The 23,955-nt window shown below is 29.2% G+C and overlaps 1 protein-coding gene across 3 annotated transcripts in view; it reads right to left on the bottom strand.

Annotated features, from left to right (window-relative positions):
• Window positions 1–23,955, bottom strand: part of LOC145279898 (apicoplast pyruvate carrier 1-like) — an 86,042-nt gene that overhangs the window by 10,485 nt on the left and 51,602 nt on the right. For all 3 annotated transcript variants that reach the window (XM_080131430.1, XM_080131429.1, XM_080131428.1), the window contains 2 exons: window positions 6,850–6,961; window positions 6,122–6,244 (listed from right to left, as the gene is read on the bottom strand). In XM_080131430.1, coding sequence (XP_079987556.1) covers window positions 6,122–6,244; window positions 6,850–6,961 — 235 coding nt within the window. The remainder of the gene's footprint in view (window positions 1–6,121; window positions 6,245–6,849; window positions 6,962–23,955) is intronic.

The raw sequence follows: 23,955 nt of genomic DNA, 5'->3' as shown, positions 1-23,955 counted from the left end.
CATGAGCTTGTGGAATTAATTTATTAGGGATTAGTACTCCCAGGTCCATTCTGCCTAGAAATGATAGCAACTGTTCTATTTATTATGTGCAAATTAGAGTTTCTCATGGATATGGCGTAAAGCTACATCCGATAGTACGCATTCAATTAGGGTGAATTGGTTAGTGTAGAGTCACTCTCAAGTTGTCATCATTCCAAGATCCATTCCAATCGTAAGTGCCAATACCTGTCAAGGTCCTATCCACTGTTTACATACAATCTGTCATTAGTGTGTAATTATACTATATCTCATTTTCAACTTTTTTTCCTCAGCTTTTGGGAGATTAAATTCACCTGGTGGTTGCCATTACTCATTCACTCTGACTAGGAATGATGCTACCTGTTAGGATGTTATCTATGAATTCAATAGAATTTCTCCTGTGTCTGACATGAAACTTCAACCGTGCCATGATGCACATTAATTTACATCACTAATAACTGTTTTAGTATATAAAGCATTTGACCCCCTCCCTAAAAAAAATTAAATAAATAACAAAAATGATTAGATTCGGCGTTAAACACCCTGCAAAATGTATAAATCTTAAAATTTAACAAAGCAAACAACTGTATATAATTCACAGAAGACAGGCCATTTACCACGGTGATTAAAATATTCGGATTGTACTTCGACCGAGTGGTCCTGGATATGACCTTAAACTATATCCGATGGTGAGGCCCCAGCTTGCAGGCCTTAATGAGTGTGGAGCCACCCTTTAATTGTCATTGCTCCCAGGTCCACTCTGACCCGGAGTGGTAGTACCTGTTAGGGTCCCAACTATGGGTTAAATAGAATACGACTTAAAAAAACAAATATACTATATTAAAAAATCGTTCTTCGAAATCACCAGATTCGGCATTAAATAACCTGAAAAGGGTTGATATGCCGTAAAACAAAACAACCAACCAACCAACCAACTTCGGCCGAGTCATACCAAAAGCTAGAAAAAAAGTGAATTTGATGCTTCCTTGCTAAACGCTAAACATTATAATGTGAGTACCAATGATAAGTGGAGTGATCCAAGGAAAGAAGTAACGCCTTCCCGTACATCTTCTTGCTGTAGCCAAGGAAAAGTGAGTCGACTATAGATTGTGACTATAGGCTGGGATTATTTTAAGGTATATTTTCAGTACCTTCCTTATTTGAGGCTCTTGATAAAAACATTATCAAACAATTGCTAATTGATTGTTTAATTACGTAAATAAAATGAACAAAATTTTGCGTAATTTTGCCATACACATTTTGGAGGAGGAGTAGGAGGAGGCAGAGAAATGAGTGAAATAGCTTCCGTGATCTTTGTTTTCGGAAAGCATCTATAATCAAATACTTTATAAATCATTTATAAATTAAGATTCATCGACATTAAATTTTTTTTTTTTTTCAAAATATGACAAAGAGATTTACTGTGACATTTGGCTTAGAAAAAAACAACTTTTTTATTTACATGAGCGGTGTGGTATTAAATTTGAGGGATCTCCATTGCATCATTTTAACGTAATATTAAACAAATTGTACTTATCATACATTTTTATGATCGGATAAAATATTTGAATTTTAAATTAGAATAAAGGCATTTTTTATAATATCATGTACTTGGGGAGACGTGATCTTCAGATCATCTAGCGTGGTTTCTGTCTGCAGAGGAAAATCAGGGAGGGAATGGCTTGCTGGCTTCAAGATAGAGTTTGAAGCAAACTGACGGGCAAGCATGTTAGCTTTCTCAATTGCTGTGCAAACAATCTCATGATTGTTGGATAGTAGAGGTATTGTTGATTGCCCATTATTTACTACACTATTGTAGATTTTCCAAAAATCACGAATTCCTAATTTTTGTGCTTCAATGCGTTTCCTGATGGTTTCAATATATTTACTCTCAACTGTTGCTACTTCTTTCTTGTAATTATTCATAACTTCTATATACGTTTGTCTGTTTGTACAGGACTTATGCTGGATAATCTATGGTATGCATGTCGTTTTGAGCAATGGCTCTTCAACTTGGGGTCGAGAGTTTAGAGTAATTATCACAGCGTGATCAGCATTCCCGAGTGGGCAATGAGCATTTGTTACACAATCATCAGGAACAGTTGTCAGAAATAGATCTAGAAGTGAGGCTTGCTAGTGACGATCTGGGAGATGGGTCGGAAATATGACTGTCTGTGTCACGGAATGGGATTTAGCAAAGTTATGGATGATGCTACAAGCTGTGTCAGTGTAGTTAGAGAAGCCAGCCTATTTAGGTGGCAGGCGTTAAAGTCACCAAATACATGTATTTGGGCGCTAGTGTCGAGGAAGAGTGCTACATCTATGCTGTGAGAGACATGATTGATTATAGTTCAGTCCTGGGTTGATGGAGAGCGATAAAGAAAACACAGGTAGCTAACGCTATGTTGTCAAGTTAGTTTAAAGCACATGAAGGGCTGGTCACCTGATTCTAGTTTAGATTCCCTAGACATGAGGAGGGTGTTACAAATATAGACTCCAATTCCGTGCATGTGCCTGTCAAAGTTCTTACGACAAAATGGAAGATAACCAGACATGTTAAAGTGGTTAGATGGGATTGAGGAGTGTAAGTTAGTTTCACTTAGTGTTAATATATCCGGGGAGTTTGCGAGGAGAAATGATTCTACATCATCTAAGTTAGTTCTAAGTTCTCAGATATTTGTAAATGCAAGACTCAAGGAAGGAGGCAGGTTGTTTGAGTGTGTGTCTGGTTTGAACGATTTTTTGGATTGATCTGTCATTTCATTTTATTTCATAGTTTCAGATCTAGATTGAGGTGCGAGGCAAAACGAATGTGCATAGCCACTATCATGCAACATGAGTAGACCATCAGCCTGCTCCTCATCTACAGGAATGTGGCCTCGGGAATGCCCACTAGAGATGAGTGCAGGGTCCCTTTTCATGCGTGTCATGGTACTACAAACATCCCGATATTATACAACTGATGATAGAGCAGCCGCTCTAAGTGCTACCAAAGAGTTAGGACTCCTGTACTGTCAGTCGGAAACAGCAACCAGCAACTGTCAAATCGGTACCCTCAACCCTGTCTGACAAGAGTGGCCCAGTCCAATCATGCTAGCATGTATGGTAAACAAGCACTCCCAAGATGCCCAGGTGTAGTGGAAGGGAATGAAGCAAAGCACTGGGCGTCTCTAATGAATCCCTGCAGCCGCACCTCTGCTCCTGTTTAATAGGCAAAGAAGGAGTATGGAAACCAGGCTATAGGCAGAACCTATCTACTCCTTAAGCAGTTTAGGTTTGCAAACTGGTGATTTGATCAAGTTACCAATTCTAGGGAGGTTGTCGTCCAGGACTGAGGAGGCCTCCTTCCCCTGTTTTGTGCCAAGACGTATGAGGTCAGTGGCACAGGTTTAAAATCAGAGTTTTGCTTCTCCTAGATGGATGACCTGATCAGATCTACGGGTCCATCAGCACCGAGAGGATTTTCCCCGCACCTAGTTTCAAGGCCAAGTATTTCTATGCCCCCACGTGGATAGTTAGGATTAATAGATTTAGTATCAAATAATTAGTATCTGCTTTGAAGTTGCACTCCTCAGAATAGGTTTTAGATTGGAAGATGTGGTTACGTTTTGCAAGGAGTTATGTATGAGTATGGGTTGTAGATTTGAAATTAATTTCTACTAGGAACAAAAAAATATGGTTTTGGATTAGTGACTAATTGGAAAATTATTGCATAAGGGTTAGGGTGTGTTTCGAAATGCAGTTAGGTATTAGTTTTCATGTAAAAATAATCACCAGTATGTTTCCCATCTAAGTGAAATGAATGTAGTTTGCTAGTTAATATAGATACCTCAAAAGCATGTGGATCTGATCTAATCCCGGCTGTGCTATTAAGAGAATACCCCGTTGAGGTCGCCCCTGTTCTCGTTAAACTCTTTAACAAATGCCTTAATGAATCTAGCTTTCCTGGCTGCTGGAAAACTGCTTCTATAGTACCAGTTTACAAAAGCTCTGACGAAAGAACCGACCCATTAGATTATCGCCCAATTAGCCTCCTCCCTCTTTTCGCCAAAATATTTGAGTCCATAATTAATCAAGCTCTAGTCCACCACCTTACAGCTGCTAAACTTCTGTCAGACCACCAATATGGATTTAGGCAAGTCCGTTCTACTGCAGATATTTTAACTGTAATCTCTGAACGTTTATACCAAGCACTGGATAAGGCAAGGGAGAGGAGGGCAGTAACCCTAGATATATCTAAGGCTTTTGATGAAAATAAAACCCGATGGTATTAATGAACGAATGCTTAGCATAATTAGATCCTTTTTGAATGAGAGAAGAATCCAGGTTGTCCTCAATGCTTGTACATCCAAAAATTTTTATATAAATGCGGGTGTGCCTCAGGGATTGATCCTTGGACCTCTGTTATTTCTGATATTCATAAATGACTTACCTGATAAAATTGTCTCTGAGATGGGTATATTTGCCGACAATGCATGCTCTATAGCAGGCACGTGGGGGAAACTAATGAGCACATATCTAAAGAAATGGCTGAAACCTTAGAGGAACTTTCAGTCTGAAGTGGAATGGGGTCAAAATGGATGCTAACGTTCGATGCTGCCAAGACAACGCTTGTTTTCTTTAATAATTACATGAAACCTTACCAACCACCAATAGCTTTGGCTAGAGATACTTTACCTGAGAGCACTTCGTACAAACTCTTTGGCTTAACGTTCACAGGAAATATGAGTTGGAATAGATACATCGAGATAATTGCTAAGGCTGCTGCAAAAAAGGTGGGCTCTCTGTCGTGCTACTTACGTCTGAAAGAATCCTGTACCTCTACAAAGCCATCATTCGCCCATGTATGAAGTACTGCTGTCACATTTTGGTTGGTGCATCTGTTATTAGTCTCTTGCTCCTGGACAGGATCCAAAAGAAAGTCGCCAACCTAATAGGTCCTGAACTGTCATCTAAACTTCAGCTCCTGTCCCACCGAAAAAATATTGGATCCCTCTGCATGTTTTACAAGTATTTTAATGGTGGACGCTCTGACGAACTACAAGCCCTTGTAACCCCTCGACGAAAATACCCCCAACAAACCCGACAAGCAGCGAAGTCTCACCCCTACACAGTTGAGATCCCTAGATGTAAGAAAGCCTTTTACTCTAACAGCTTCTTCCCCAGAACTTTGGAATTCTCTTCCGGTTTCCTGCTTCCCCAACTGTACTGACATACAGAAGTTCAAGTGTAATGTGAACAGATATCTTGTTGCTAAACTCCCTACATAGTACCCCTGCAACTTAGGTCCCTGATAGTAGCCCCCTACATCAAAGTGGCAACGTGCCTTGTTTGGGGTTAAAATGTAAAAAATAAGAAAAAAAGAAATTACATTTTTATTTGAAATTCGGTTTTTGTAAATTTCTAATTAACTTTTTGAAGTTATTTTTCTAAAAACACTGGAATGTGTTAAGATGCATACACATATTTATATAAGAGAGGATCTATCTTTAATGAAATGAGATCAAAGTTGATCCTCTGTTTTACTAATTCGATATTTATGATATAAGGGACGTAATCTAATTTACGGCATTGATTCTTTTTCGAAAGTTAAAGATAAGACAATCAGAGGTTTTATTGCCTGTTTTATTCTTCCTCTTATTAAAAAAGACCCTTTAAAATATTCTAATCTTTGACTTGTTTGTTCCTGTCAGACACCTTTCTCTTCTATTTTATAATAATAATTGCTTATATCGTTTACTTTTGTCCTATTTTTTACGCATATTTCTTACAGAACAATAGCATTCCCTTTTCCATTATTTCGACTAATTGACATCACGTACAAAAGAATGTTCTCTGTTCCTGCTTCCCTCCAAAATATTTCTTTCTTTTTATTTTTAACTGTAATTATTTTTCTTTTTCCGTATGTGATTAGAGCAGCTTTTTTAATTTAAAAGATGAAAACCTACACTATCTTAATCATCGTCATGTCTATTTTTTGCTTTGTTTAATTCTCTTGTCTGTATAATGGTTTTGATTACTTAATCCAGTTAAAAAGCCAATTGGACATTAAGTTCAATTAAATAGAGAAAAGATTTAAAAAAAAAAATAGAAAACAAATTACTTGAAAAGAGGTGTGGTCAGCTAACAGACCCCACATGACACGACCAATACCGTTGGAAACAGATGCAAAGGCTCCTACTATTGACAGGAAGTGATCATTTTGAATAAATGTCTGTCCATAGGCCTGGAAAGGAAGAAAGAAACGAACTGAGAAATCAGAAAACAATAATAACATACCTCATCACCCAAAACATAGTAACTCGCTATAAAAAAAAAAAGGATATACATATGAGGGTACCAGCTTCAGTTGATCCCACACAAAATGGTTGTGGAGGGTCAAGGAAAATAGAATGAACAAGCAAGGAGATATGCATCGAAACCCCATGCCGGAATTGTTAAGACACTTATTCTTACTTAAATTCCAGAGAAAGGCATCGGCTGTTGTCAAAATTCAATGATCAATGGCAGGTGCGAGAACGCAACATGATTTGCATTGGTGATAATAGGGAACACCACCAACTCGTGTGGTATAAATAAATAAATAAATCTAGTGTATCCACAAATCCTCTTCTTACCTGTTTCTTCTTGATTAGTGTGGTTTAGTTAATCTGGTGTATCACATATACTAACCGGTATTGGGATTTACGCAATGTCAGAACGTTTCGTATACCATAAACGATTTATTACAGAAAGATACAAACAAACAAAAAAACATCATATAAAATGCCATCTCTTTTGGCACGGAAAATGCACCCAGTAAAAGAACAGGCGACTGTGTCTTACACGAACCTTGTAAAAAGTTGAAATCAATATCGTTGCGTGATTATCACAGAACATTAACAACCAAAGATGATAAAATGTTTTCGTTTTCAGCATTTGCAATGTCGTCATATCATTATTCCTGAAATCAAAGTAAGACAAAAAAAATCATGTTTTAGTCTAACAAAATTCGAAGCGAGTATGTAAAATTTCTATGCTAAAAAAATGTAGGTATAATGCTAAAACATGTAGGTATAATGCTAAAAAAAATGTAGTATAATGCTAAAAAACATGTTGGTATAATGCTAAAAAAATGTAAGTGTAATGCTAAAAAAATGTATGTGTAATGTTAAAAAAATGTAGTATAATGCTAAAAAAATGTAGGCATAATGCTAAAAAAATGTAGGTATAATTCTAAAAAAATGTATGTATAATTCTAAAAAGATGTAGTATACTGCTACAAAATGTAGTATAATGCTACAAAATGTAGTATAATGCTAAAAATATGTAGGTATAATGCTACAAAATGTAGTATAATGCTAAAAAATATAGGTATAATGCTAAAAATACGTAGGTATAATGCTACAAAATGTAGTATAATGCTAAAAAATGTAGCATAATGCTAAAAAATGTAGTATAATGCTACAAAAATGTAGTATAATGCTAAAAAATGTAGTATAATGCTAAAAAAATGTACGTATAATGCTAAAAAAATGTAGTATAATGCTATATACATGCACGTATAATGCTAAAAAATGTACGTATAAAGCTAAAAAATGTAGAATAATGCTAAAAAATGTAGTATAATGCTAAAAATGTACGTATAATGTTATAAAAATGTATGTATAATTCTAAAAAATGTAGTATAATGCTAAAAAATGTAGTATAATGCTAAAAAATGTAGTATAACGCTAAAAATGTAGGTATAATGCTAAAAAAATGTAGGTGTAATTCTAAAAAGATGTACTATAATGCTTACAAAAATGTAGTATAATGCTAAAAAAATGTAGTGTAATGCTAAAAAAATGTAAATGTAGATATAATGCAAGAAAAAATTGAGGTGTAAGGTATAAGGCTAAAAAAAAGGTACAATGTAGGTATAATGCTAAAACATGTAGGTGAAATGCAAAATAAATGTAGGTATAATACTACAAAATTTAGGTATCATGCTAAATAAATGTAGGTGTCATACTAAAAAAATGTAGACGTAATGCTAAAAAAAAGTAGGTATAAGGCTAAAAAATGTAGCATGATGCTCAAAAAGTGTAGGTATAATGCTACAAAATGTGGGTATAATGCAAAAAGAAATGTAGGTGTAATGCTAAAAAATGTAGGTATAATGCTAAAAAAATGTAGGTATAATGCTAAAAAAATGTAGGTATAATGCTAAAAAAAATGTAGCTGTAATGCTAAAAAATGTAAGTGTAAGTCTAAAAAAATGTAGGTATAATGCTAAAAAAATGTAGGTATAATGCTAAAAAAATGTAGGTATAATGCTAAAAAAAATGTAGGTATAATGCTAAAAAATGTAGGTATAATGCTTAAAATATGTAGGTATAATGCTAAAAAATGTAGGTATAATGCTAAAAAAATGTAGGTATAATCCTAAAAAAAAATGTAGGTATAATGCTAAAGAAATGTAGGTATAATCCTAAAAAAAATGTAGGTATAATGCTAAAGAAATGTAGGTATAATGCTAAAAAAATGTAGGTAAATGCTAAAAAAATGTAGGTATAATGCTAAAAAAATGTAGGTAAATGCTAAAAAGTGTAGGTTCAATGCTAAAAAATGTAGCATGATGCTCAAAAAGTGTAGGTATAATGCTAAAAAATGTGGGTATAATGCAAAAAGAAATGTAGGTGTAATGCTAAAAATGTAGGTATAATGCTAAAAAAATGTAGGTATAATGCTAAAAAAATTTAGGTATAATGATAAAAAATGTAGGTATAATGCTAAAGAAATGTAGGTATAATGCTAAAAAAAATGTAGCTGTAATGCTAAAAAATGTAAGTGTAAGTCTAAAAAAATGTGGGTATAATGCTAAAAAATGTAGGTATAATGCTAAAAAAAATGTAGGTATAATGCTAAAAAATGTAGGTATAATGCTTAAAAAATGTAGGTATAATGCTAAAAAAATGTAGGTATAATGCTAAAAAAATGTAGGTATAATGCTAAAAAATGTAGGTATAATGCTTAAAAAATGTAGGTATAATGCTAAAAAAATGTAGGTATAATGCTAAAAAAATGTAGGTATAATGCTAAAAAAATGTAGGTATAATGCTAAAAAAAATGTAGGTATAATGCTAAAAAATGTAGGTATAATGCTTAAAATATGTAGGTATAATGCTAAAAAATGTAGGTATAATGCTAAAAAATGTAAGTGTAAGTCTAAAAAAATGTGGGTATAATGCTAAAAAATGTAGGTATAATGCTAAAAAAAATGTAGGTATAATGCTAAAAAAATGTAGGTATAATGCTAAAAAAATGTAGGTATAATGCTAAAAAAATGTAGGTATAATGCTAAAAAATGTAAGTGTAAGGCTAAAAAATGTAGTACTTCTAAAATAATGCTAAACAAACGTAAGTATGATTCGAAAGAAATGTCGGTATAATGCTATAAAAAGTAGGTGTAAATTTAGATTAGGTTCCTTAATAAGGAAATATATAGGTATAATCTTAAAACATGTAAGTGTATTGCTTAAAAATATAGGTATAATGCTACAAAAATGTAAGTGTAATGCTAAGTAAATGTAGGTATAATGCTAAATAAATGTCGGGAATGCTAAAAAATAGGTACAATGTTTAAAGAATTTAAGTAAAAAAATATAGGTATCAAGCTAAAAAAATGTGGCTGTAATGCTAAAACAATGTAGACACAATGCTAAAAAATGAAGGTGTAATGCTAAAAAAATATAGGTATAATGCTTTGAAAATGTGGGTAAAATTCTAAAAAAATGTAGGTACAATGCTAAAAAACTAGGTGTTATGCTAAAAAATGTAGGCGTAATCACTATAAAATATAGGTGTAATGCTAAAGAAAAATGTCGGTCCAATTCTACAAAAATGTAGATGTAATGCTAAAAAATAAAGGTATGAAGTTACAAAAATGTAGGTGTAGTACTTAAAAAATGTAGATGAATGCTAAAAATATGGGTGTAATGCTAAAAATATGGGTGTAATGCTAAAAATATGGGTGTAATGCTAAAAATATGGGTGTAATGCTAAAAAATATAGGTGTAATGCTAAAAATAGAGGTGTAATGCTAAAAATGTGGGTGTAATGCTAAAAATATGGGTGTAATGCTAAAAAATTTAAATGTAACGCTAAAAAATGTAGGCATAATGTTAAAAAAATGTAAGCTTATGAATGTAGGTATAATGCTACAAAAACGTAGGTAATAATGCTAAAAAAATGTAGGAGTAATGCTAAAAAATATATGTATAAGGCAAAAAATGTAAGAGTAATGCTACAAAAATGTAAGTATAATGCTATAATGCTAAAAAATATAGGTGTATTACTAAAAAATGTAGGTCTAATTCTACACAAATGTAGGTCTAATGCTAAAAAATATCATTGTAATGCTAAAAAAATGTAAGTGCAATGCTACAAAATTTAGGGTAATGCTAACAAATGTGGGTATAATGCTGAAAAAATGTAAGTGTAATGCTAAAAAAATTTAAGTGTAATGCTAAAAAAATATAAGTATAATGCTAAAAAAATGTAAGTGCAATGCTAAAAAAATGTAAGTGCAATGCTAAAAAAATGTAAGTGCAATGCTAAAAAAGTGTAAGTGCAATGCTGAAAAAACGGAAGTGTAATGCTAAAAAGATTTAAGTGTAATGCTAAAAAAATGTAAGTGTCATGCTAAAAAAATATAAGTGTAATGCTAAAAAATGTAAGTGTAATGCTAAAAAAACGGAAGTGTAATGCTGAAAAGATTTAAGTGTAATGCTTAAAAAATGTAAGTGTCATGCTAAAAAAATATAAGTGTAATGCTAAAAAATGTAAGTGTAATGCTAAAACACGGAAGTGTAATGCTAAAAAGATTTAAGTGTAATGCTAAAAAAACGGAAGTGTAATGCTAAAAAGATTTAAGTGTAATGCTAAAAAAATGTAAGTGTCATGCTAAAGAAATATAAGTGTAATGCTAAAAAATGTAAGTGTAATGCTAAAAAAACGGAAGAATAATGCTAAAAAGATTTAAGTGTAATGCTAAAAAAATGTAAGTGTCATGCTAAAAAAATATAAGTGTAATGCTAAAAAATGTAAGTGTAATGCTAAAAAAACGGAAGTGTAATGCTAAAAAGATTTAAGTGTAATGCTAAAAAAATATAAGTGTCATGCTAAAAAAATATAAGTGTAATGCTAAAAAATGTAAGTGTAATGCTAAAAAAACGGAAGCGTAATGCTAAAAAGATTTAAGTGTAATGCTAAAAAAATGTAAGTGTCATGCTAAAAAAACGGAAGCGTAATGCTAAAAAAATATAAGTGTAATGCTAAAAAATGTAAATGTAATGCTAAAAAAACGGAAGTGTAATGCTAAAAAGATTTAAGTGTAATGCTAAATAAATGTAAGTGTCATGCTAAAAAAATATAAGTGTAATGCTAAAAAATGTAAGTGTAATGCTAAAAAAACGGAAGTGTAATGCTAAAAAGATATAAGTGTAATGCTAAAAAATGTAAGTGTAATGCTAAAAAATATAAGGGTAATGCTAAAAAATGTAGGTATAATGCTAAAAAATGTAGGTGTAATGCTTATATATCTAGGTATAATGCTAAAATAAACATAGGTAATAATGCTAAAAATGTAGGCATGCAGGTTCAAAATTAAGGTGTAATGCTTAAAAAATATAGGTGTAATGCTAAAAGATTAAGTTAAATGCTAAAAAATGTAGGTTTAATGCTAAGAAATCTCGGTGTAATGCTAAAAAAACGACCGTGTAATGCTAAAAAATATAAGTTTAATGCTAACAAAATATAGGTGTAATGCTAAATTACAAGGGTAATGCTAAAAAAACGTAGGTAATAATGTTAACAAATGGAGGTATAGTGCTAACAAATATAGGTGTAATGCTAAAAAATGTAAGTGTAATGCTAACAAAATGTGGGTATAGTGCTAAAAAATATAAGTATATTGCAAAAAATGTAAGTGTAATGCTAAAAAAATTTAAGTGTAATGCTAAAAAAATTTAAATGTAATGCTAAAAAATGTAAGGCTAATGCTAATGAATGTAGGTATAAAAGTAAAATAAACGTAGGTAATGATGCTAAAAAATGTAGGTGTAATGCTAATGAATGTAGGTATAATGCTAAAATAAACGTAGGTAATAATGCTACAAAATGTAGGTGTAATGCTAATGAATGTAGGTATAATGCTAAAATAAACATAGGTAATAATGCTACAAAATGTAGGTGTAATGCTAAAAAAACGTAGGTAATAATGTTAAAAAATGGAGGTATAATGCTAAAAAATATAGGTATAGTACTAACAAATATAGGTGTAATGCTAAAAAATGTAAGTGTAATGCTAAAAAATTTAAGTGTAATGCTAAAAAAATGTAAGGCTAATGCTAAAAAATGTAGGTGTAATGCTAATGAATGTAGGTATAATGCTAAAATAAACGTAGGTAATGATGCTAAAAAATGTAGGTGTAATGCTAATGAATGTAGGTATAATGCTAAAATAAACGTAGGTAATGATGCTAAAAAATGTAGGTGTAATGCTAATGAATGTAGGTATAATGCTAAAATAAACGTAGGTAATGATGCTAAAAAATGTAGGTGTAATGCTAATGAATGTAGGAATAATGCTAAAATAAACGTAGGTAATGATGCTAAAAAATGTAGGTGTAATGCTAATGAATGTAGGTATAATGCTAAAATAAACGTAGGTAATGATGCTAAAAAATGTAGGTGTAATGCTAATGAATGTAGGTATAATGCTAAAATAAACGTAGGTAATGATGCTAAAAAATGTAGGTGTAATGCTAATGAATGTAGGTATAATGCTAAAATAAACGTAGGTAATGATGCTAAAAAATGTAGGTGTAATGCTAATGAATGTAGGTATAATGCTAAAATAAACATTGGTAATAATGCTACAAAATGTAGGTGTAATGCTAATGAATGTAGGTATAAAAGTAAAATAAACGTAGGTAATAATGCTAAAAAATGTAGGTGTAATGCTAATGAATGTAGGTATAATGCTAAAATAAACATAGGTAATAATGCTACAAAATGTAGGTGTAATGCTAAAAAAACGTAGGTAATAATGTTAAAAAATGGAGGTATAATGCTAAAAAATATAGGTATAGTACTAACAAATATAGGTGTAATGCTAAAAAATGTAAGTGTAATGCTAAAAAATTTAAGTGTAATGCTAAAAAAATGTAAGGCTAATGCTAAAAAATGTAGGTGTAATGCTAATGAATGTAGGTATAATGCTAAAATAAACGTAGGTAATAATGCTAAAAAATGTAGGTGTAATGCTAATGAATGTAGGTATAATGCTAAAATAAACATTGGTAATGATGCTAAAAAATGTAGGTGTAATGCTAATGAATGTAGGTATAATGCTAAAATAAACGTAGGTAATGATGCTAAAAAATGTAGGTGTAATGCTAATGAATGTAGGTATAATGCTAAAATAAACGTAGGTAATGATGCTAAAAAATGTAGGTGTAATGCTAATGAATGTAGGTATAATGCTAAAATAAACGTAGGTAATGATGCTAAAAAATGTAGGTGTAATGCTAATGAATGTAGGTATAATGCTAAAATAAACGTAGGTAATGATGCTAAAAAATGTAGGTGTAATGCTAATGAATGTAGGTATAATGCTAAAATAAACGTAGGTAATGATGCTAAAAAATGTAGGTGTAATGCTAATGAATGTTGGTATAAAACTAAAATAAACGTAGGTAATGATGCTAAAAAATGTAGGTGTAATGCTAATGAATGTAGGTATAATGCTAAAATAAACGTAGGTAATAATGCTAAAAAATGTAGGTGTAATGCTAATGAATGTTGGTATAAAACTAAAATAAACGTAGGTAATGATGCTAAAAAATGTAGGTGTAATGCTAATGAATGTAGGTATAATGCTAAAATAAACGTAGGTAATAATGCTACAAAATGTAGGTGTAATGCTAATAAATGTAGGTATAATGCTAAAATAAACATAGGTAATAATGCTAAAAAATGTAGGTGTAATGCTAATGAATGTAGGTATAAAACTAAAATAAACATAGGTATTAATGCTAAAAATGTAGGTGTAATGCTAATGAATGTAGGTATAATGCTAAAATAAACATAGGTAATAATGCTACAAAATGTAGGTGTAATGCTAATAAATGTAGGTATAAAACTAAAATAAACGTAGGTAATAATGCTACAAAATGTAGGTGTAATGCTAATGAATATAGGTATAAAAGTAAAATAAACGTAGGTAATAATGCTACAAAATGTAGGTGTAATGCTAATGAATGTAGGTATAATGCTAAAATAAACGTAGGTAATAATGCTAAAAAATGTAGGTGTAATTCTAATGAATGTAGGTATAAAACTAAAATAAACGTAGGTAATAATGCTACAAAATGTAGGTGTAATGCTAATGAATGTAGGTATAATGCTAAAATAAACGTAGGTAATAATGCTAAAAAATGTAGGTGTAATGCTAATGAATGTAGGTATAATGCTAAAATAAACGTAGGTAATAATGTTACAAAATGTAGGTGTAATGCTAATGAATGTAGGTATAAAACTAAAATAAACGTAGGTAATAATGCTAAAAAATGTAGGTGTAATGCTAATGAATGTAGGTATAATGCTAAAATAAACGTAGGTAATAATGCTACAAAATGTAGGTGTAATGCTAATGAATGTAGGTATAATGCTAAAATAAACATAGGTAATAATGCTACAAAATGTAGGTGTAATGCTAATGAATGTAGGTATAAAACTAAAATAAACGTAGGTAATAATGCTACAAAATGTAGGTGTAATGCTAATGAATGTAGGTATAAAACTAAAATAAACATAGGTAATAATGCTAAAAAATGTAGGTGTAATGCTAATGAATGTAGGTATAATGCTAAAATAAACGTAGGTAATAATGCTAAAAAATGTAGGTGTAATGCTAATGAATGTAGGTATAAAAGTAAAATAAACGTAGGTAATAATGCTAAAAAATTTAGGTGTAATGCTAATGAATGTAGGTATAAAAGTAAAATAAACGTAGGTAATAATGCTAAAAAATTTAGGTGTAATGCTAATGAATGTAGGTATAATGCTAAAATAAACATTGGTAATAATGCTACAAAATGTAGGTGTAATGCTAATGAATGTAGGTATAAAAGTAAAATAAACGTAGGTAATGATGCTAAAAAATGTAGGTGTAATGCTAATGAATGTAGGTATAATGCTAAAATAAACATAGGTAATAATGCTACAAAATGTAGGTGTAATGCTAATGAATGTAGGTATAAAACTAAAATAAACGTAGGTAATAATGCTACAAAATGTAGGTGTAATGCTAATGAAAGTAGGTATAATGCTAAAATAAACGTAGGTAATAATGCTACAAAATGTAGGTGTAATGCTAATAAATGTAGGTATAATGCTAAAATAAACATAGGTAATAATGCTAAAAAATGTAGGTGTAATGCTAATGAATGTAGGTATAAAACTAAAATAAACATAGGTATTAATGCTAAAAATGTAGGTGTAATGCTAATGAATGTAGGTATAATGCTAAAATAAACATAGGTAATAATGCTACAAAATGTAGGTGTAATGCTAATGAATGTAGGTATAAAACTAAAATAAACGTAGGTAATAATGCTACAAAATGTAGGTGTAATGCTAATGAATGTAGGTATAAAAGTAAAATAAACGTAGGTAATAATGCTACAAAATGTAGGTGTAATGCTAATGAATGTAGGTATAATGCTAAAAAATGTAGGTGTAATGCTAATGAATGTAGGTATTATGCTAAAATAAACGTAGGTAATAATGCTACAAAATGTAGGTGTAATGCTAATGAATGTAGGTATAAAACTAAAATAAACGTAGGTAATAATGCTAAAAAATGTAGGTGTAATGCTAATGAATGTAGGTATAATGCTAAAATAAACGTAGGTAATAATGCTACAAAATGTAGGTGTAATGCTAATGAATGTAGGTATAATGCTAAAATAAACGTAGGTAATAATGCTACAAAATGTAGGTGTAATGCTAATAAATGTAGATATAATGCTAAAATAAACATAGGTAATAATGCTAAAAAATGTAGGTGTAATGCTAATGAATGTAGGTATAAAACTAAAATAAACATAGGTATTAATGCTAAAAATGTAGGTGTAATGCTAATGAATGTAGGTATAATGCTAAAATAAACATAGGTAATAATGCTACAAAATGTAGGTGTAATGCTAATGAATGTAGGTATAAAACTAAAATAAACGTAGGTAATAATGCTACAAAATGTAGGTGTAATGCTAATGAATGTAGGTATAAAAGTAAAATAAACGTAGGTAATAATGCTACAAAATGTAGGTGTAATGCTAATGAATGTAGGTATAATGCTAAAAAATGTAGGTGTAATGCTAATGAATGTAGGTATAAAACTAAAATAAACGTAGGTAATAATGCTAAAAAATGTAGGTGTAATGCTAATGAATGTAGGTATAATGCTAAAATAAACGTAGGTAATAATGCTACAAAATGTAGGTGTAATGCTAATGAATGTAGGTATAATGCTAAAATAAACATAGGTAATAATGCTACAAAATGTAGGTGTAATGCTAATGAATGTAGGTATAAAACTATAGTACTAACAAATATAGGTGTAATGCTAAAAAATGTAAGTGTAATGCTAACAAAATGTGGGTATAGTGCTAAAAAATATAAGTATATTGCAAAAAATGTAAGTGTAATGCTAAAAAAATTTAAGTGTAATGCTAAAAAAATGTAAGTGTAATGCTAAAAAAATTTAAGTGTAATGCTAAAAAAATGTAAGGCTAATGCTAAAAAATGTAGGTATAATGCTAAAATAAACGTAGGTAAAAATGCTAAAAAATGTAGGTGTAATGCTAATGAATGTTGGTATAATGCTAAAATAAACGTAGGTAATAATGCTAAAAAATGTAGGTGTAATGCTAATGAATGTAGGTATAATGCTAAAATAAACGTAGGTAATAATGCTAAAAAATGTAGGTGTAATGCTAATGAATGTTGGTATAATGCTAAAATAAACGTAGGTAATAATGCTACAAAATGTAGGTGTAATGCTAATGAATGTAGGTATAATGCTAAAATAAACGTAGGTAATAATGCTACAAAATGTAGGTGTAATGCTAATGAATGTAGGTATAATGCTAAAATAAACGTAGGTAATAATGCTAAAAAATGTAGGTGTAATGCTAATGAATGTAGGTATAATGCTACAATAAACGTAGGTAATAATGCTAAAAAATGTAGGCATAATGTTTATAAAATTAAGGTGTAATGCTATAAAAACATAGGTGTTATGCTTAAACAAATGTAGGTATAATGCTAAAAAAATGTAGGTATAATGCTAAAATAATGTAGGTATAATGCTAAAAAAATGTCGGCATAATGCTAAAAAAATGTCGGCATAATGCTAAAAAAATATCGGCATGATGCTAAAACAATGTAGGTATAATGCGAAACAAAATGTAGGTATAATGCTAAAAAAATGTCGGCATAATGCTAAAAAAATATCGGCATAATGCTAAAACAATGTAGGTATAATGCTAAACAAATGTAGGTATAATGCTAAACAAAAATGTAGGTATAATGCTAAAAAAATGTAGGCATAATGCTAAAAAAAAATAGGCATAATGCTAAAAAAATGTGTGCATAATGCTAAAATAATGTCGGAATAATGCTAAAACAATGTAGGCATAATGCTAAAAAAAATATAGGCATAATGCTAAAAAAATGTAGGTATAATGCATAACAAATGTAGGTATAATGCTAAAAAAATGTAGGTATAATGCTAAAAAATTGTCGGCATAATGCTAAAAAAATGTAGGTATAATGCTACAATAATGTCGGCATAATGCTAAAAAAATGTCGGCATGATGCTAAAAAAATGTTGGCATAATGCTAAAAAAATGTAGGTATAATGCTAAAAAAATGTAGGTATAATGCTAAACAAATGTCGGTATAATGCTAAAAATATGTCGGTACAATGCTAAAAAAATGTAGGCATAATGCTAAACTAATGTAGGTGTAATGCTAAACAAATGTAGGCATAATGCTAAAAAAATGTCGGCATAATGCTAAAAAAATGTAGGTATAATGCTAAACAAATGTAGGTATAATGCTAAAAAATGTCGGCATGATGCTAAATATAATGTCAGCATAATTCTTAAAAAATGTCGGCATAATGCTAAAAAAATGTAGGTATAATGCTAAAAAAATGTAGGTATAATGCTAAAAAAATGTCGGCATAATGCTAAAAAACATGGGTATAATGGTAAACAAAATGTATGTATAATGCTAAACAAAATGGCGGCGTAATACTAAAAAAATGTCGGCATAATGCTAAAAAATGTAGGTATCATGCTAAAAAAATGTAGGTATAATGCTAAACAAATGTAGGTACAATGCTAAAAAAAATGTAGGCATAATGCTAAATAAATGTCGGCATAATTCTTAAAAAAATGTAGGTATAATGCTAAAAAAATGTCGGCGTAATGCTAAAATAATGTCGGCATAATGCTAAAAAAATGTAGGCATAATGCTAAAAAATGTAGGTATCATGCTAAAAAAATGTAGGCATAATGCTAAAAAAATGTAGGTATAATGCTAAACAAATGTTGGTATAATGCTAAAAAATGTCGGCATAATGCTAAAAAAATGTCGGCATAATGCTAAAAAAATGTCGGCATAATGCTAAAAAAATATCGGCATAATGCTAAAAAAATGTAGGTATAATGCTAAAAAAATGTAGGTATAATGTTAAAAAAATGTAGGTATAATGCTAAAAAATGTAGGTATAATGCTAAAAAAATGTAGGTATAATGCTAAACAAAATGTCGGCATAATGCTAAAAAAATGTAGGTATAATGCTAAAAAAATGTCGGCATAATGCTAAAAAAATATCGGCATAATGCTAAAAAAATGTAGGTATAATGCTAAAAAAATGTAGGTTTATGCCTACATTGCTAAAAAAATAGCGGCGTAATACTAAAAAAATGTAGGCATAATGCTAAAAAATGTAGGCATAATGCTAAAAAATGTAGCTATCATGCTAAAAAAATGTAGGTATGATGCTAAACAAATGTAGGTACAATGCTAAAAAAAATGTCGGCATAATGCTAAATAAATGTCGGCATAATTCTTTAAAAAATGTAGGTATAATGCTAAAAAAATGTCGACATAATGCTAAAAAAAATGTCGGCATAATGCTAAAAAAATGTAGGTATAATGCAAAAAAAATGTAGTTATAATGCTAAACAATATGTAGGTATAATGCTAAACAAAATGTAGGTATAATCCTAAAAAAATGTCGGCATAATGCTAAATAAATGTCGGCATAATGCTAAAAAAATGTAGGTATAATGCTAAACAAAGTGTACGTATAATGCTAAAAAAATGTAGGTATAATGCTAAATAAATGTAGGTATAATGCTAAAAAAATGTAGGTATAATGCTAAAAAATGTAGGTATAATGCTAAAATAATGTCGTCATAATGCTAAAAAACTGTTAGGATAATGCTAAACAAATGTAGGTATAATGCTAAAAAAATGTCGGTATAATGCTAAAAAATGTAGGTATAATGCTAAAAAAATGTAGGCATAATGCTAACAAAATGTTGGCATAATGCTAAAAAAATGTCGGTATAATGCTAAAACAATGTAGGTATAATGCTAAAAAAATGTCGGTATAATGCTAAAAAAATGTCGGTATAATGCTAAACAAATGTAGGTATAATGCTAAAAAAATGTCGGTATAATGCTAAACAAATATAGGTATAATGCTAAAAAAAATGTCGGTATAATGCTAAAAAAAATGTGTGCATAATGCTAAAAAAATGTCTGCATAATGCTAAAAAAATGTAGGCATAATGCTAAAAAAATGTAGGTATAATGCTCAAAATGTCGGTATAATGCATAACACATGTAGGTATAATGCTAAAAACATGTATGTATAATGCTAAAAAAATGTCGGCATAATGCTAAAAAATGTCGGCATAATGCTAAGAAAAAGTAGGTATAATGCTAAACAAATGTAGGTATAATGCAAAAAAAATGTAGGTACAATGCTAAAAAAATGTAGGTATAATGCTAAAAAAATGTAGGCATAATGCTAAAAAAATGTCGGCATAATGCTAAAAAAATGTAGGTATAATGCTAAAAAAATGTCGCCATAATGCTAAACAAATGTAGGTATAATGCTAAAAAAATGTCGGCATAATGCTAAAAAAATGTAGGTATAATGCTAAAAAAATGTCGCCATAATGCTAAACAAATGTAGGTATAATGCTAAAAAAATGTCGCCATAATGCTAAAAAAATGTCGGCATAATGCTAACGAAAATGTAGGCATAATGCTAAAAAAATGTAGGTATAATGCTTAATATGTAGGTGTAAAAAATATAAGTGTAACGCTAAAATAATGTAAGTGTAATGCTAAAATATATAAGTTTAATGCTAAAATAATGTAAGTGTAATGCAAAAATAATGAAGGTTAATGGTAAAAAATGTAGGTATTATGCTATAAAATGTAGGTGTAACGCTTAGAAAATGTAGGTATCATGCTCAATAAAGATAGGTGTAATGCTAAAAAAATGTAGGTGTAATGCTAAAAAATATAAGTGTAATGCTAAAAAAATGTAGGTATCATGTTCAATAAAGATTGGTGTAATGCTAAAAAAATGTAGGTGTATTGCTAAAAAAATATAAGTGTAATGCTTAAAAAATGTAGATGTAATGCTAAAAAAATGTAGGTGTAATGCTAAAAAATATGTGGGTGTAATGCTTAAAAAAGTATGTAGATATAATACTAAAAAAATATGTAGGTGTACTGCTAAAAAAAGTATGTAGATATAATACTAAAAAAATATGTAGGTGTACTGCTAAAAAAAGTATGTAGATATAATACTAAAAAAATATGTAGGTGTACTGCTAAAAAAAGTATGTAGATATAATACTAAAAAAAATATGTAGGTGTACTGCTAAAAAAAGTATGTAGATATAATACTAAAAAATATGTAGGTGCACTGCTAAAAAAAGTATGTAGATATAATACTAAAAAATATGTAGGTGTACTGCTAAAAAAAAGTATGTAGATATAATACTAAAAAAATATGTAGGTGCACTGCTAAAAAAAGTATGTAGATATAATACTAAAAAAATATGTAGGTGCACTGCTAAAAAAAGTATGTAGATATAATACTAAAAAAATATGTAGGTGTACTGCTAAAAAAAGTATGTAGATATAATACTAAAAAAAATATGTAGGTGTACTGCTAAAAAAAGTATGTAGATATAATACTAAAAAAATATGTAGGTGTACTGCTAAAAAAAGTATGTAGATATTATAATAAAAAAATATGTAGGTGTACTGCTAAAAAAAGTATGTAGATATAATACTAAAAAATATGTAGGTGTACTGCTAAAAAAGTATGTAGATATAATACTAAAAAAATATGTAGGTGTACTGCTAAAAAAAGTATGTAGATATAATACTAAAAAATATGTAGGTGTACTGCTAAAAAAAGTATGTAGATATAATACTAAAAAAATATGTAGGTGTACTGCTAAAAAAAGTATGTAGATATTATAATAAAAAAATATGTAGGTGTACTGCTAAAAAAAGTATGTAGATATAATACTAAAAAATATGTAGGTGTACTGCTAAAAAAGTATGTAGATATAATACTAAAAAATATGTAGGTGTACTGCTAAAAAAAGTATGTAGATATAATACTAAAAAATATGTAGGTGTACTGCTAAAAAAAGTATGTAGATATAATACTAAAAAAATATGTAGGTGTACTGCTAAAAAAGTATGTAGATATAATACTAAAAAAATATGTAGGTGTACTGCTAAAAAAAAGTATGTAGATATAATACTAAAAAATATGTAGGTGTACTGCTAAAAAAAGTATGTAGATATAATACTAAAAAATATGTAGGTGTACTGCTAAAAAAAGTATGTAGATATAATACTAAAAAATATGTAGGTGTACTGCTAAAAAAAGTATGTAGATATAATACTAAAAAATATGTAGGTGTACTGCTAAAAAAGTATGTAGATATAATACTAAAAAAATATGTAGGTGTACTGCTAAAAAAAGTATGTAGATATAATACTAAAAAATATGTAGGTGTACTGCTAAAAAAAGTATGTAGATATAATACTAAAAAATATGTAGGTGTACTGCTAAAAAAAGTATGTAGATATAATACTAAAAAATATGTAGGTGTACTGCTAAAAAAAGTATGTAGATATAATACTAAAAAATATGTAGGTGTACTGCTAAAAAAGTATGTAGATATAATACTAAAAAAATATGTAGGTGTACTGCTAAAAAAAGTATGTAGATATAATACTAAAAAATATGTAGGTGTACTGCTAAAAAAAGTATGTAGATATAATACTAAAAAATATGTAGGTGTACTGCTAAAAAAAGTATGTAGATATAATACTAAAAAATATGTAGGTGTACTGCTAAAAAAAGTATGTAGATATAATACTAAAAAAATATGTAGGTGTACTGCTAAAAAAAAGTATGTAGATATAATACTAAAAAAATATGTAGGTGTACTGCTAAAAAAAGTATGTAGATATAATACTAAAAAAATATGTAGGTGTACTGCTAAAAAAAGTATGTAGATATAATACTAAAAAAATATGTAGGTGTACTGCTAAAAAAAGTATGTAGATATAATACTAAAAAAAATATGTAGGTGTACTGCTAAAAAAAGTATGTAGATATAATACTAAAAAAATATGTAGGTGTACTGCTAAAAAAAGTATGTAGATATTATAATAAAAAAATATGTAGGTGTACTGCTAAAAAAAGTATGTAGATATAATACTAAAAAATATGTAGGTGTACTGCTAAAAAAGTATGTAGATATAATACTAAAAAAATATGTAGGTGTACTGCTAAAAAAAGTATGTAGATATAATACTAAAAAATATGTAGGTGTACTGCTAAAAAAAGTATGTAGATATAATACTAAAAAAATATGTAGGTGTACTGCTAAAAAAAGTATGTAGATATTATAATAAAAAAATATGTAGGTGTACTGCTAAAAAAAGTATGTAGATATAATACTAAAAAATATGTAGGTGTACTGCTAAAAAAAGTATGTAGATATAATACTAAAAAAATATGTAGGTGTACTGCTAAAAAAAGTATGTAGATATAATACTAAAAAAATATGTAGGTGTACTGCTAAAAAAGTATGTAGATATAATACTAAAAAAATATGTAGGTGTACTGCTAAAAAAAGTATGTAGATATAATACTAAAAAAATATGTAGGTGTACTGCTAAAAAAAGTATGTAGATATAATACTAAAAAATATGTAGGTGTACTGCTAAAAAAAGTATGTAGATATAATACTAAAAAAATATGTAGGTGTACTGCTAAAAAAAAGTATGTAGATATAATACTAAAAAATATGTAGGTGTACTGCTAAAAAAAGTATGTAGATATAATACTAAAAAAATATGTAGGTGTACTGCTAAAAAAAGTATGTAGATATAATACTAAAAAAATATGTAGGTGTACTGCTAAAAAAAGTATGTAGATATAATACTAAAAAATATGTAGGTGTACTGCTAAAAAAAGTATGTAGATATAATACTAAAAAAATATGTAGGTGTACTGCTAAAAAAAGTATGTAGATATAATACTAAAAAAATATGTAGGTGTACTGCTAAAAAAAGTATGTAGATATAATACTAAAAAATATGTAGGTGTACTGCTAAAAAAAGTATGTAGATATAATACTAAAAAAATATGTAGGTGTACTGCTAAAAAAAGTATGTAGATATAATACTAAAAAAATATGTAGGTGTACTGCTAAAAAAAGTATGTAGATATAATACTAAAAAATATGTAGGTGTACTGCTAAAAAAAGTATGTAG

This window comes from Euprymna scolopes, chromosome 7 (genome assembly GCF_053919585.1).
Source record: "Euprymna scolopes isolate OS-2025 chromosome 7, ASM5391958v1, whole genome shotgun sequence".
In the NCBI taxonomy this organism is placed as follows: domain Eukaryota; kingdom Metazoa; phylum Mollusca; class Cephalopoda; order Sepiida; family Sepiolidae; genus Euprymna; species Euprymna scolopes.
Note: the sequence above shows the minus strand (reverse complement) of the source record. Positions and strands in the feature narration are given on the sequence as shown.